This window comes from Vipera ursinii, assembly GCF_947247035.1.
Source record: "Vipera ursinii genome assembly, chromosome: 5".
Lineage (NCBI taxonomy): Eukaryota > Metazoa > Chordata > Lepidosauria > Squamata > Viperidae > Vipera > Vipera ursinii.
The window spans coordinates 21,352,534-21,366,411 of record NC_139518.1 but is presented as its reverse complement, the minus strand read 5'-3'; the positions used below and the strand labels follow the sequence as shown (position 1 = coordinate 21,366,411).

General features: G+C 33.3%; 1 protein-coding gene across 3 annotated transcripts in view; it reads right to left on the bottom strand.

The window, feature by feature from the left end:
• Positions 1–13,878, bottom strand: part of IFT80 (intraflagellar transport 80) — a 72,671-nt gene that overhangs the window by 30,971 nt on the left and 27,822 nt on the right. For all 3 annotated transcript variants that reach the window (XM_083364314.1, XM_083364312.1, XM_083364313.1), the window contains 3 exons: positions 12,949–13,058; positions 11,926–12,015; positions 10,756–10,893 (listed from right to left, as the gene is read on the bottom strand). In XM_083364314.1, the coding sequence (XP_083220440.1) occupies positions 10,756–10,893; positions 11,926–12,015; positions 12,949–13,058 (338 nt within the window). The remainder of the gene's footprint in view (positions 1–10,755; positions 10,894–11,925; positions 12,016–12,948; positions 13,059–13,878) is intronic.

The window sequence follows — 13,878 nt, the reverse complement described above, 5'->3', positions numbered from 1 at the left end:
TTCAACTTCAATCTTTTTTGAATGATAAAGTGAAACAGCTAATTTAGCCTTTGAACAATTTTGAGAAATTAATCATTAGCATTCATAACCAAAAAGAACAATTTCTAGAACATAGAAGATCTTACTGTACATAAGGGATAAGTAATCCCTCTATTTAACTGCAAGTTATAGAATATAGATTTGGGCAAACAATTAATAATTTATTTATTTATTTATTTTATTAGATTTATATACCGCCCTTCTCCCAAAGGACTCAGGGCGGTGTACAGGGCAATTAAAACATGGCATACAAAGTTAAAAATAAATTAAATTAAATTTAGCCCCAAACCAAGTAAATCAAATTCTAAAATTTAAAATCTCAATCCCTCAGTCCAGGCCGGCAAGCTCGAATAACCAGGTTTTCAGGTCACGGCGAAAAGAGCGAAGGTCGGGAGCCATCTGGAGCTCGACAGGGAGCTGATTCCAGAGGGCAGGTGCGCCCACAGAGAATGCTCTCCCCCTGGGGGCCGCCAGCCAGCACTCCCTGACCGACAGCACCCTGAGGAGGCCCTCTCTGTGGGAGCGCGCAGGACGATGGGAAGTTGACACCGGCAGAAGGTGCTCCCGTAAATAATCCGGACCCATGTCATTTAGGGCTTTGTAGGTCATCACCAGCACCTTGAATCTCAATGAAATGTTTGAGGGGATGCAAACAGAAGAATTCTTTTTTTAAAAAAATCCCATTTATATCCCGCCCTTCTCCGAAGACTCAGGGCGGCTTACAATCTAAAGCACAAGTCAATGTGCTTAGCAATAGCCTTCATTCTATGTATATGCCTGCTTATTAGGGCTTTTGCCCCCCCCCCAAGTGGCATTATTACAAAGTCAGCTTATTGCCCCCAACAATCTGGGTCCTATGCTGTATTTTATGGGAGATAAGAATGTATCTCTGAGTTAAATTTATTAAATTTATTAATTTATTTGTTAAACTTATTTGCTGTCTATCTCAATGTGGGTTATTCTATGTGCCTTACAACAATAAAAAGGAGGAAATTAAAACAGCTTGAACAGAAAATAATAAAGTAAAAAAATAAACAAAAAGTACAAAATGAGAAATACAACTATATAATTACAAACAAGAATGATGGACAGGTAGAGAGCAGAAAACAAAGAAGTGGAGCCTGCCATCAATTCATAATACATTTGAGAGAATGCTAATCTATTCTGATTAATAAAAAATTATATTCTTATTCACCAAACCTATACATCAACGGTGAAAACTTTTTTAAAACAATAAGAATTGAAAAATGATGTTCAAATATATCTATAGTTATGATTTAAAAATCACATAAATTAATAATTTATTAATTAATAATAATAATTAACATTTTTAGTGCATGGAGGAATGAATCAATGGAATGCTTACACACTATTACTAGAGTGTAAAAATATTGAATGACAATTGTGTTGTGAACTTTAATGTTATTAGAATAATATATAAATAAACCAAGATTTAAAGCAAAAATGAAAAATAAGTCTTCATTTCAAACCTGTTTAGTCAATGAAATGGAGTACTGTTGTGAAACATTTCTGTAGATATGTGGGGTGAGAAAGTTCATAGGGGAAGAGCTTTCTTTGTGGTTTCCCAGTGGGTGTTTTATTGTAAGGAAATACTATTAAACACAGAGATATTGTCATACATGAAGTGGGACATGCAAATCAAGCAGGGTACTTCAAAGATATATTAATGCATAGTAATTGGCATCCAATACATTGGGTATACAATAAAACAATATTTTTTTAAAAAAAGCTACTATTCTGTATTCCCCACAAATAGGATTCTCTGTTGTCTAAATGACCTTCAAGTGCACAGGGAAAACAGAGATAATAATCAAATGGTATTATATAAAATGTTTCTAACATAAGAAACCAAATATTGCAGTGGTGAAGGTTTATTCTTTCTTAGGATCAATTGGAAAAGAGTGCATTATATGACTTATATATAGAGCATTATATACAAATACAATCACACACTTTGTTTTTCATTTAACAGCTCAGGTAAATCATGTGACAATGTCCTCCCTTAAATTAACTACAAGAATTATGTAACTGCTGTTTAATTTGTGCATGACAACAATATAACAAAACCTATTTTCTAAGACCAAAGACCAAAAGCTGTTATTTTTACAAAAACAGCCAAAACTGCCTCTCTCGAATACAAACTGGCAAACAAAACTGAACGAAATAAATCATTCTGATTATATCATACTGTTAAGAATTATCCATCATTGTTCAATCAAAATGTATTCTGTATTGTATTAATCCCTAATATACAGTAGAAAACCAGTCTGCTATCTTCTATATGGCAATCCTTCAATATAGAAACATGAAGTTGTTGTTTTTCCCCCCAGAAAAATGACTTTGTTTAATCATGGAAGAACACTCATTTTTGTTCCAAAAAGATACCAGTTGTGGCATATTGGGTTACTGGGATCCATTCCTTTCCCCTCCCGTGCAGTGAAAATATAAATCTGTTTCTTAAGTATTTTAGGTGATTGGCAAATATATACGGGTAACAACTGGGTGGCTGATTCAGCTTTGTACAATTGAATTGAAGATGAACTTCAGAAAGTTACTAAATTGATCATGGAAAGGCCTTCTTTTAGATTACTTCTAAAGGTTGATGTGAAGTGCCAAAACCTCTCCCAGAGAACCAGAGATAGCTATCTCAGTTAAAACCAGAGCCTACTCTTCCAGAAACAGATTTCCTGCTATACCAGATAGAGAACTTAATATAAAACAGATGCAAGTGCAAGGTTTGCTTTTTTAAAAATAAAGTGCTTATATTTGCTGTACTTTCTCAACTGGCCTAAGATAATTCTGAGGATTCACGTGGTAGACTAGAAAGAAACAAATAAAGCGGCTATTACCAAACTGCTCAGCAACTTGGGCTTGGCAAACCACCCCTCAAATTTGTAGCACACTGCCTGAAGATGAAGTTCCTTCACAAATATACTGATACAAACACATCAAACTGAGGGAAAAGTCTTTCAATTATAAAGCATACATATTTAAGTTTTATGTTATTTTTTTCACGATGTACATCAGTTAATTTACATAAAATAGCCTTAACTGGCTTGAATTTCTGCTTGGAATTATTGCCTGTCATTTGCTGTTTAGGGGTCCCAGGAAGATCATGAATATTTTATGTTCTTTATTATTTTTCAAGAGATTTTCCTCTTTCCGTTCCCCTCCTAAACCCAACTACCACCGCACCTTTGTATTTTATTCTTCTGTCTTTAGATATAAGGAAGACAATGCCATTTTGCCTTGGAAATACAGTGGCAAGAATATGTGCAAGTTCTTCAGTTATTCTCTGCTATGCTTGCTTTGGTTTCCTACACAGGCATTCAAGGAATGAAGGACACACTTTTCTTCAGATCAAGAGCTGTATTTGGTTTTTGAATGCCTTTCCACAAAGTGGTCTTCAACTAAACAAATATGAATGAATAAAAATAAAAAATAATTAATTAAAATTAATTAGATTAAGAGGTAAGACTTGATGGCATCTCCAATTATCTGCTACGTATTGGTTAGAACATATTTCTCACTTTCACATTACAATTTCACTAAAACCTTTTTAGCTATCACTAGACCAGGCATGTCAAACTCGCGATGTCTCGTGACGTCACGCGACGTATCATGACTTTTCCCCCATTGCTAGCAATGGGGTAGGCGTGGTTTCGTCATGATGCATCCGGCCTGTGGGCCAGCAGTTTGACATGCCTGCACTAGACTGTTGATGACAAATCCAGCCAAGTCTGACTTGTGTAATTAACTTCTGAGCTCTCATATCATATAGACTCCTATTCAGATAGATGATTGCTTCTCTATTTGTAAATTATATTGGTTGTATTTATTTTGGGACCTTTTCAATTGCAATTTAATCATTGTTCTATATTATTTGATTTCTGCAAAACTAATTCTTTGAACATTTTCATTTTTGTGTACTTTTACCACTGTGAAAGAAACTATTTTATTTCCTAAGAGATTATGGTATGCACATAGATAAGATAGGTTTTCCTGCCTGAGCAGGGGGTTGGACTAGATAACCTCCTAGGTCCTTTCCAACTTTATGATGATGATAATGATGATGATGATACTTTTCTCAAAATGTTCTGTTATTGCCAAAGTTGAAGATGCCCTAACTTGTGCATCAGAAGATAGTCATCTTCTAGCCATGCTTCTGGAGTTCATGCAGTAACATCTTGCCATCTCATTGGCATTCTCTTCAAAGTATAGTTTCTTCAGTTTTCATCATGTAATTTATTTTTCATTATTTTGATCAATTTTACCATTATCATAAATTTACTATGCAGTGTTGGTATAGATTATATTACATACAGTATATGCATACGTGGCTTGCAATGGTCCATTCCACACAGAAACACCAAAAAGTATTATATTTAAATAAGTCAATCAATCAATTTATATTAAAAATAGGGCACTTGTGCAATATAAATTGCATCAGCAAAATAATATAGTTTTGATAGCATCTTTTCGTACAGTAATTTTCTTAAATATGATTACTTTCCAGAGAAAGCGATTTGTAGTAAGTGATGGAAAACATTAAAAAATATTTTGCCGCTGATCTTGCATCTTGTTCTCTTTTGTTTGTATTTGGGACTCTATCAGTTTCATAATATGTACTCAATTGACAACTGAAAGGTGTTAAAATTTGTAAGGCGTATTTTAAGAACTGTAATATATAAAAATAATATATACCAATGGGGATGCTGCAGTGGTTGCAAGTGTGAAAAACAATCATAAGTTGCTTTTTTCTGTGCCATTATAACTTTGAACTGTCACTAAATGAACTGTTGTAATATCTGTATTTGTACATTCTATTATTTATGTCACTGTTCACCGCCCTGAGTCCTTAGGGAGAAGGGCGGTATACAAATCAAATAAATAAATAAATAAATAATAAATATATACAAAAGTAATATATGGTGACTGAAAGAACTTTTCCTACAAAAAAAATGTTGCAAATTATAAGCAATTATGCTTCCAGGTCATAGTGTTCAAAATTAGGGAAGATTTATTTATTTATTTATTTATTTATTTATTTGATTTGTATACCGCCCTTCTCCCTAAGGACTCAGGGCGGTGAACAGTGACATAAATAATAGAATGTACAAATACAGATATTACAACAGTTCATTTAGTGACAGTTCAAAGTTATAATGGCACAGAAAAAAGCAACTTATGATTGTTTTTCACACTTGCAACCACTGCAGCATCCCCATGGTCACATAATCAAAATTCAGATGCTTGGCACCTAGTTCATATTTATGACGATTGCAGTGTCCAGGGGTCAGGTGATCACTTTTTGTAATCTTTTGACAAGCAAAGCCAATGGGGAAGCCAGAGTCACTTAACAACCATGTTACTAACTTAACCACACTGATTCACTTAACAACTATGGCAAAAAAGATGATAAAATGAGGCAAAACTCACTTAACAAATGTTTCACTTAGCAACAGAAATTTTGGGCTCATAACCACATTTGGGCCTGGAATCTTGGTCATTGAGCAAAACATTGAGCACGACACCATTTGACTGCTTCACTCAATGACTGCAACCTTAATTTTTCAGCGCATTGCTCCCCATCCAACCTTTAACAGACTCCAGGCACTGTGAGAGTGAGGTCACAGCCTTGCTTACTTCACCATGGTCTGAGACAGATACCTAGGGGACAAAATGAAAATCTGTAGGACAACTCCCTCCTCCCAACACAATTTTAAAAGTTTCTTTAAGTGTTCCGACCAGGATATCATGGTCAAGAGCATCAAAAGCTGCTGTATGATTAATAGGATTGCACTTCTGTTTCTTTCCTGCCATGAATCAATCAACAGGGCAAGTACTATAATCAAACATATATTATATTCTGGGTACCAAATTCAGTTCTCAATCTAGTCTGGATCTAAAAAAACCTAGTTCTCTAAGAAGAATTAGGTAATACCAATCCAAATACATCAAATAAAGTAGAATTCTTATTTTATAAATATATTATTATACTTATTTTATAAAATCTCTCAACAATTGTAAAACTGGGAAAACCTATTATCAAGTAGTTCTTTTAGTGTGTCAGAACTACATTTTTACCTGCTTAAGTCTTATACAATCAATGACACTGAGAAACAGTCCTATAAAATGGGCTCTAATACTTTCTTAAACACACAGAGAATTGCTCACAATAAACATTATTACCTATTTAAAAAACACTCTCATTACAGAGAACGAAGAACACATTAAGAGATTGCTAAATCTACCTACTTCTCATCTAGATCCGTGTTTTTCAAGCTTGGCAACTTTAAGATGCACAGACTTCAACTCCTGGAATTCCTCAGCCAACATTCTGCACACCCTAAAGTTGCCAAGTTTGAAAAGCACTTATCTATACCTAACAGAAGACTGAAAGCAGGCTTAAATCTCACCACAGGTATATCTCATTATTTTCTTCTATTGATTCAATCAAAGTTGGCCCAAGTTGCACGGCCAGAAATCTGAGAGTACAGAAATATTATAACAATCTCCTCAAGAACCCTTGTTATATATAAATCTCCTTTCAAATCAAATTTAAATTATCTTTCTTACCATAAATATTAGCATTTTAAAATTTAAATTAGAAAGGAAATCATGAAGATGCATAACAATAGCAGAGAAAAATATAAAAATATAATAGATGTATCTGTGAACTAGTACAATGGAACATGCTGAAACTGTGACGTTACATCGGTTGGGAAAATCTAAAACATGATTAAAAATGAAAATTTCAGCAAAAACAAAAACAAAAACACAAGAACACCCAACGATTGTCCAATATGAAAAATGTGTTAACCACACATTATCAACTCAAGATGTACAGAACAGGCATCAATATTTTATTCTCTAGGGCACTGAAAAAGGTCCTCTCTTATGATTCATCTTCTATAACTGTAGGGAAGGACAAATATCAGAAGACCTTTCTGTCCTTCCTCCTCATTTCTATTTGGGTGTAAAGAGTACTGCATTTGCAACATCGTCAAAACATGCACACATCTACAGGAAGTCACCCACAAGGAATATATGAATAGTCACAGGCTTAAACCCTTTTAAACCCTGCAAGATTTAAAACGCTGAAAAGCATGGACAGAGGTGTTTTTTCCCCCTATTTCATACTTAGAAAATATTTTAAAAAGGGTGCTTGATACCTAAAATGAGAGGTAGTTGAAGGTGAAATCAGGTGACTGTGAATTCTAGTGGCACTTTAGCCATGAAAAACTGGCTGGGTGACTTTGGGTCACTCTCTCCCAGCCCAATCCACCTCACAGGATTGTTGTTGTGGGAAAAAATACAAGAAAGTATTGATAAGGAGTATTTGCCACCTTGATTTTTATGTGAAAAAAAGGATAAAATAAAAAAACCCACTTTCAAACAGTATACTTATAGAAATGGCAAACTACATACTTTTACTATTAGCACTCCTTAGTTTTATTAGTGCTACGAAAAAGAAAAAAAACTGACGCAAAAAAGTGTATGCTAATGTATTTAATTAAATTATGCTTTATAACTAGTCACATATGCGGCAGAAGGGTTAATGATATGTATATCTCCTGATGGTTCTCCAGGGAGCAATTTGCTGATTCAGCTCCATTACATCAGACACAATAAAAATGTCTGTGTTGACCAAAAAGCCAGGCCTGGTTCTCTTCAAACACTATCACACAAATAACCAGTGAATCATTCTCTCTTCTCTCTCAGCACTAGCACGGCTAATTCTTTAGCAGCTATTTATATTTAAGTCAAAGAAAAAACTTGCATGAAGCGGCAGAAATGTATAGAGGCAAGTCTAATAAATTATTACAGCCAGCTGTAAAGAAATAGATAGCATCTGGCTTTAGCTACTGTTAAAAATCCACTCCTCTCCCAGAGCAAAAGAAAAAAAAAACCTTTCCCGGAAGCCCATTTAAAGAAATGTATTTTGTAAATTCATTTACTTATGCCATTTAATCAATTAAGAATATTATCATTTTATAATAAAGTTAAGATTTATTATCTTTAAATCAGCAATAAATAAAAATGTAGTTAAAATCTTCACTTTCTCCACAGGATTAAAAATGGAGGAGGAATATCTTTGTTGATATTCAGGAATGCTTAGCATAAATATTATGCAACTGCTTCTACTTAACTCTGTAATTTTCTTAAACTAGCTTTCTCTTTCTATACCACCCCATTTTGCTTCTTTTCAAATTGAAGGAAGAGCTCTGTGAATGTAGTTTGCTTGGTATATTGAGACATATTTGAGACATATATCTGAAGTAAAGGGTTTACTCCTTTAACTCCAAATTAGTAAAAGAAAAACTTCGAAGGATTAAATTAAATAATCTTCTGCTAAATTATTCTTTATAATGGTTGAAACTGCCAGTACAAATTGCTGAAGTTACGGATTATTCTGATACCAAAATGAATGTACATATTCTTAAATACTTATTTTGTGCAGATATAAAATTACTCATGATTTACTCTAACTATTCCATATTATTTTGGAGTTTGGTAATAACTTGTATAATCTAAAGATTGGCTATTGTTTTTTTCTACAAAGTTTCTCCATGAAACAAAATATGCATAAGGAAGGAGAGTGTGTGGATAATGTGTGTGAGACAGGTGAACACACAAGCAGTCCAAAAAGGCAGAGCACCCATGAGAGAAGTTAAATATAGACAGATGGCGTAAAAGGAGCAGAATGCAAAAGACCTTGCTAAAGAGATTTACAAATATACCACAATAGATTACAATTCAAGAGATCACTTTTAATTTTCTAAGTGCAAGTAAATGTTGGCGAGATAGGTGGCAAACAAATTTAATGAAATAAATAAATGTCAGCAACTGTTTACTATTTACTGTTTTCTGAAATATAACTGGTCCTCACTTAACAACTGAGTCTACAACAGGCCCGAACAACTGGTCCTCATACTTACAAAGGTTGCAGTCTCCTTAGTAGCCATTTACAGCCTCCTTTGTCAGCTTCCTACAAGCAAAATCAATGAGGAAGCCAGGAGGAGATCAGAAATAGCAATAATAAGATCTCCCAATTTAATGGCAGGATGCACTCAACAGCAGTAACCAGAAGTGTTAGAATTTGTGGGACTATGCAGCATGGTCACATGACATCACACTTTGCAACCGCTTTGCTTAACAATAGGAATTCTATTCTCAATCACTGTTGTTAAGTGAGCAACTGTAGACAGATCTTGGGATATTAGGGTGCAAGTAGCAGGAGGAAAAGGAGCAGTAAAAAACTAAAAACAAAATCAAACATGAGGAACTTACACACACACACACACACACCTTAATAATACCAATACACAATACTATTGTGTAGAACCAAGCAGTACATTTGCACATTTATGCCTCATCTCTTTGCCATTTGCATTTCATAGACTGGAACAATCCAGGCCAGGAAGTTACACTTCACAGTAATCATTTTATAACTGTATAATTTTAAAGTTTTTAATCTTATATCAATTTTAATATTTGACTTTTAATCTTATTCACTATTTATATGCTGATATTGTACACTGCCCAGAGTCTCTTTGAGGGAGCTAGGCAGTGTAGAACATGTAATATAAATAAATAAATCATATTACACCAAGGCATGTTGCAGGGGCTAATGAAAAGACAGAAGCAGTTCAGCATAGAAAATGGAGAACTGAGCAGTAATTTTTGTTTTCTTTTCATGTCATTGCAAGTATTTTCAAGGCTGCCCAACTCAAACAATGTGAGTGGAATAATCCCAGCAACCCAATGATTCTTATCTTTACATCAGCCTTATATGACTTTATCATGCCCAATCAGCACTTCTCAGAACAATTCTAGGATATATTTCCTCTTCAAACACGCTCCACAAAATCTTTTGATAATTTATCTTATGGTTGTTTGAAAAAAATATCCCTCTGAAGCATATTCAAGTCACTAGAATGAGCAGCAAAAATTTAAAACTATGAAATGACACACTCCAACAAAACAGATTCTTGTACTAAAAGACAAGATGGAGTTAATCTGAGGAACTAATAACTATAATTTACATAATTAATTTCCTTAAGCTGACCACAGAATTTTGGAAGTGAAAAATAATAAAATATATAGAAACTGTCATAATCAGAAATCAAATTAACTGAAGAAAATACGGTTACAAATTTAACAAGTAATAGTTGGTAAATACTATATCCATAGATTTAAAAAAATCTTGCTGATGGCAGAATGAGAAATAGAATGAGAAACAAAACAGCTTTGAATTTAAGACAAGTCTTATATTCATCTATAAATTTAATAAATTTACTCTTTATAATTCAAGAAAAATGTATAATTAAAATCTTAATCTTTAATCTCATTTTCTTGAGTTGTACAAGGTAGTCCTCAACTTACAATCACAACTGAGCCCTAATTTCTGTTGTTGAGATATTTGTTAAGTGAGTTTTGCACCATTTTATGATCTTTCTTGACAAAGTTGTTAAGTGAATCACTGCCTTTGATAAAACTGTAATATAGTTGTTAAGTAAATCTGGCTTCCCCACTGGCTTTGGTTGTTAGAAGGTCTCAAAAGGTGATCACATGACTTTGAGACAAAGCAACAGTCATAAATATGAACCAGATGCCAATTATCTGAATTTTGATTAAGTATAGTACACTTAATATTTTATATGAATATATACAATTGGAACTATTACTTACCCCTGTTTTATCACAAAGTCGTAAAGTGTGAAAGGATCCAACAGCAAATAATTCCCCATCCAAAGCCCAAGCAACTGAAGTGATAGGATATTCATGGGGCTGTGAGCTATACAGCAAACGACCATAGCTATCCCATACCTATTTTATTAAAGAACAAAAACCAAAGCCAAGATTTGTATCATGATGTGATTTCATTTCAGTGAGCTTGTGAGGGTTTTCCCCCCGCACCCATAATAAGTAATAATAATGCAATCTTTATTCAAAAACTTAATGATTTAAAATTTCCAATCTAAGTATTTAACTATACTTGATTATGTTAGTACACTTACAGTGAATATTTCCCCAACAAAATCATTTATTTATTAACTTAATGAACATTTACTATGATTATTAGATTTTTAACTTGCTTTTTTAAATTTGATCAATTCAAGGTCAACATACCTAATTATGTTTGCTTTGCCTCCTTAAAAAAATTATAATTTTTTAAATTTTTAATTCAAAATTTTAACTCTAACATTCTATTTTTTTATTATATATATATTTTTATTTTGCTTTATATTTTGTTTTTTAACTTTATATATTGCATATATATTGTTTTTATATCTTGATGTTTTATTGTACACCACCCAAAGTCCCTCTTTGAGAGAGATGGATGGTTTAGAAATGTGAAATATAATTAAATAAATAATACTCATGCCTCCTATTTTCCCCACAACTCTCTGGGATGAGTTGGGCTGGGACAGGGCCAAAATCATTCAGCCAGCTTTCATATGTAAGAAAGGACTCTTCTAGTTTTCAGGCCAGCACTTTAACCTCTGCAAAACTGTCAGTAATTAAAATTATAATTAATTGTAATTATAATTAATTACAATAAATAACAATTATAATTAATTATAAGTATGCAGTAAGTTTAAAACATTTTTGATACAGGTAGTCAAATAGGTATCACAACTGTCATTAAGTGAAGCAGTCATTAAGGAAAAAGGTGAGGATTGGTCATAACTGAACAGCTGTTAAATGAGGCAGTCACTAAACAAGGATTACTTGTACTTGTTACACACACACACAAATACTCTGTTTCAAGTGTAGTGAGATATTAGTTTCTTTCATTTAACTACACTTATGATAGTTAATAGCATATTGTAAAATATTTTTGGAAAGAACGCATACCTTATATTTACAGTCTTCCCCAGCTGACAAAATAAGATCATTGACAGAATTCCAATCAACTTTTAGAATAATTCCATCATGACCTTTCCACTGGGAGCAAACAGGAAGAACAAAGAATATTAAAATAAAGCTTATAATAGTGCAATAGTCCCAAGAGCTCTAAATATTAACAAGATATAGTATTGAGTTAGTTTTATCATTTTTAAATATCATTTTAGTCAAAATATTTGATGTGCAGATACAAAAAGTGACTGAACTTCAGTTTGCAAAAAGACTGCATTAAGTTAGATTGTATAAACCATGTATATAGATTTGGTTAATTGAAACTTAAAATACATATTCATACAGCTTTGTTACATATAATTGACACAATAAACTCACAGAAGAATTTGGATAATTGATGCCATTATTTAACAACCATTTCAATTACCATATTTCCAGGTAACTCTACTTCTAGTCGCTAATCTTACTAAGACACTGAACTGCTGTAAAAACAATTCCCACAATTTCACTTTAATACTGTACTATGCACTATTTTTTACAGTTCTTCTCTGAACAGGTGTTAATCCTCCTCCCCCCATTTTTCAAAATTAAATATTATAGAAGTTTCATATTCAATTACAATTTCTAATCTAATTCCAGATTAAATTAATGTTGGGCCATTGTCCTAGTGCAGTGGTTAAGGCAGTGTTTCTCAACCTCAGCAGCTTTAAAATCTGTGCTGGCTTGGGGAATGTTACTTTTTAAAGTTAGCATGATGACATACATTAAGTAGTAAAGTAATAGCCAACTTAATTCAATTTGTCTGCTTAGGTTTAGATTCTAAGATTTTGTATAGCAGGTACTTCTGAATACCAATTCTGACATAAATAGTGGCAATTCTACCAACACAGCATATTCTATGACTGCTATACATCACCATCCTTCACACAACAAAGATAAGTTGAAGATTACTGTTTTGGATACTGTTTACTAAACATTTTGTAATCATTATAATTATTAAATATTATATATTAATGATACCTGTAAAACCTTAGCATTTGGCTGAAGTGGTTTGATAATCAACTGTTTTCCTGATGTGTAGAGAATCTTTTCAGAATCTGGACCCCATGCTACTGAATATATTGGTGTTCCTATAGAGATAACAACAACAACAATAAAGTTGGAAGGGACCTTGGAGGTCATCTAGTCCAACCCCCTGCTCAGGCAGGAAACCCTACACCATTTCAGACAAATGGCTGTCCAGTCTCTTCTTAAAAAGGGAAGGGAAGAAAAACACAGTGATACATATTGGCACAAAATGCTACTATTATTTACATTCCAAAATAATTTAATACTGTTCTAATCTATTTCAGTTTTATACAATGTGCTAAAAAGGATAAAATTAGCAACAAAGGTAAACTTTTATTCATATAAGATTTTGCAAGGTTATACTCTTGCCATTCCTATATAATATTTATGTAAAACTGCTGGGGAGATCATCCACCGGTATGGGATTGGAATTCATCAGGAGGCTATCCAAATCAGGATGGGGAGGAACAGGTTAAGACTCAATCCAGAATGCTAATAGCAAAGTATTAAAGGTTTCATAGAATAAAAAGTCCAGAGAGCACAAGATTGCCTGGTTAAGATCTTGGCAATTGCATTCTTCTTGTCACAGGTTTGATCAAAGGAATGGTGAATTAAATTTCAGAATCAAAGACAAAGTGTCACTTTTATCAATGGAGAGATGGATTAACATTTAATGTTGCTGTTCTGACAGCCCAAGAACAAGGGAAATCATCACTTTAGAAAGCATACCAATGGTGAGAAAACAAGTACATTCCATTACTTAAGCAATAATTTATTAACACCTGACACATTCTATTCAGCTGCAAGGAGGGCAGCTTGTTGTATTCTTAATACACACTTGAAACCCAAAGAAGATACCATTTGTAGTTATTAAAAAAGAAC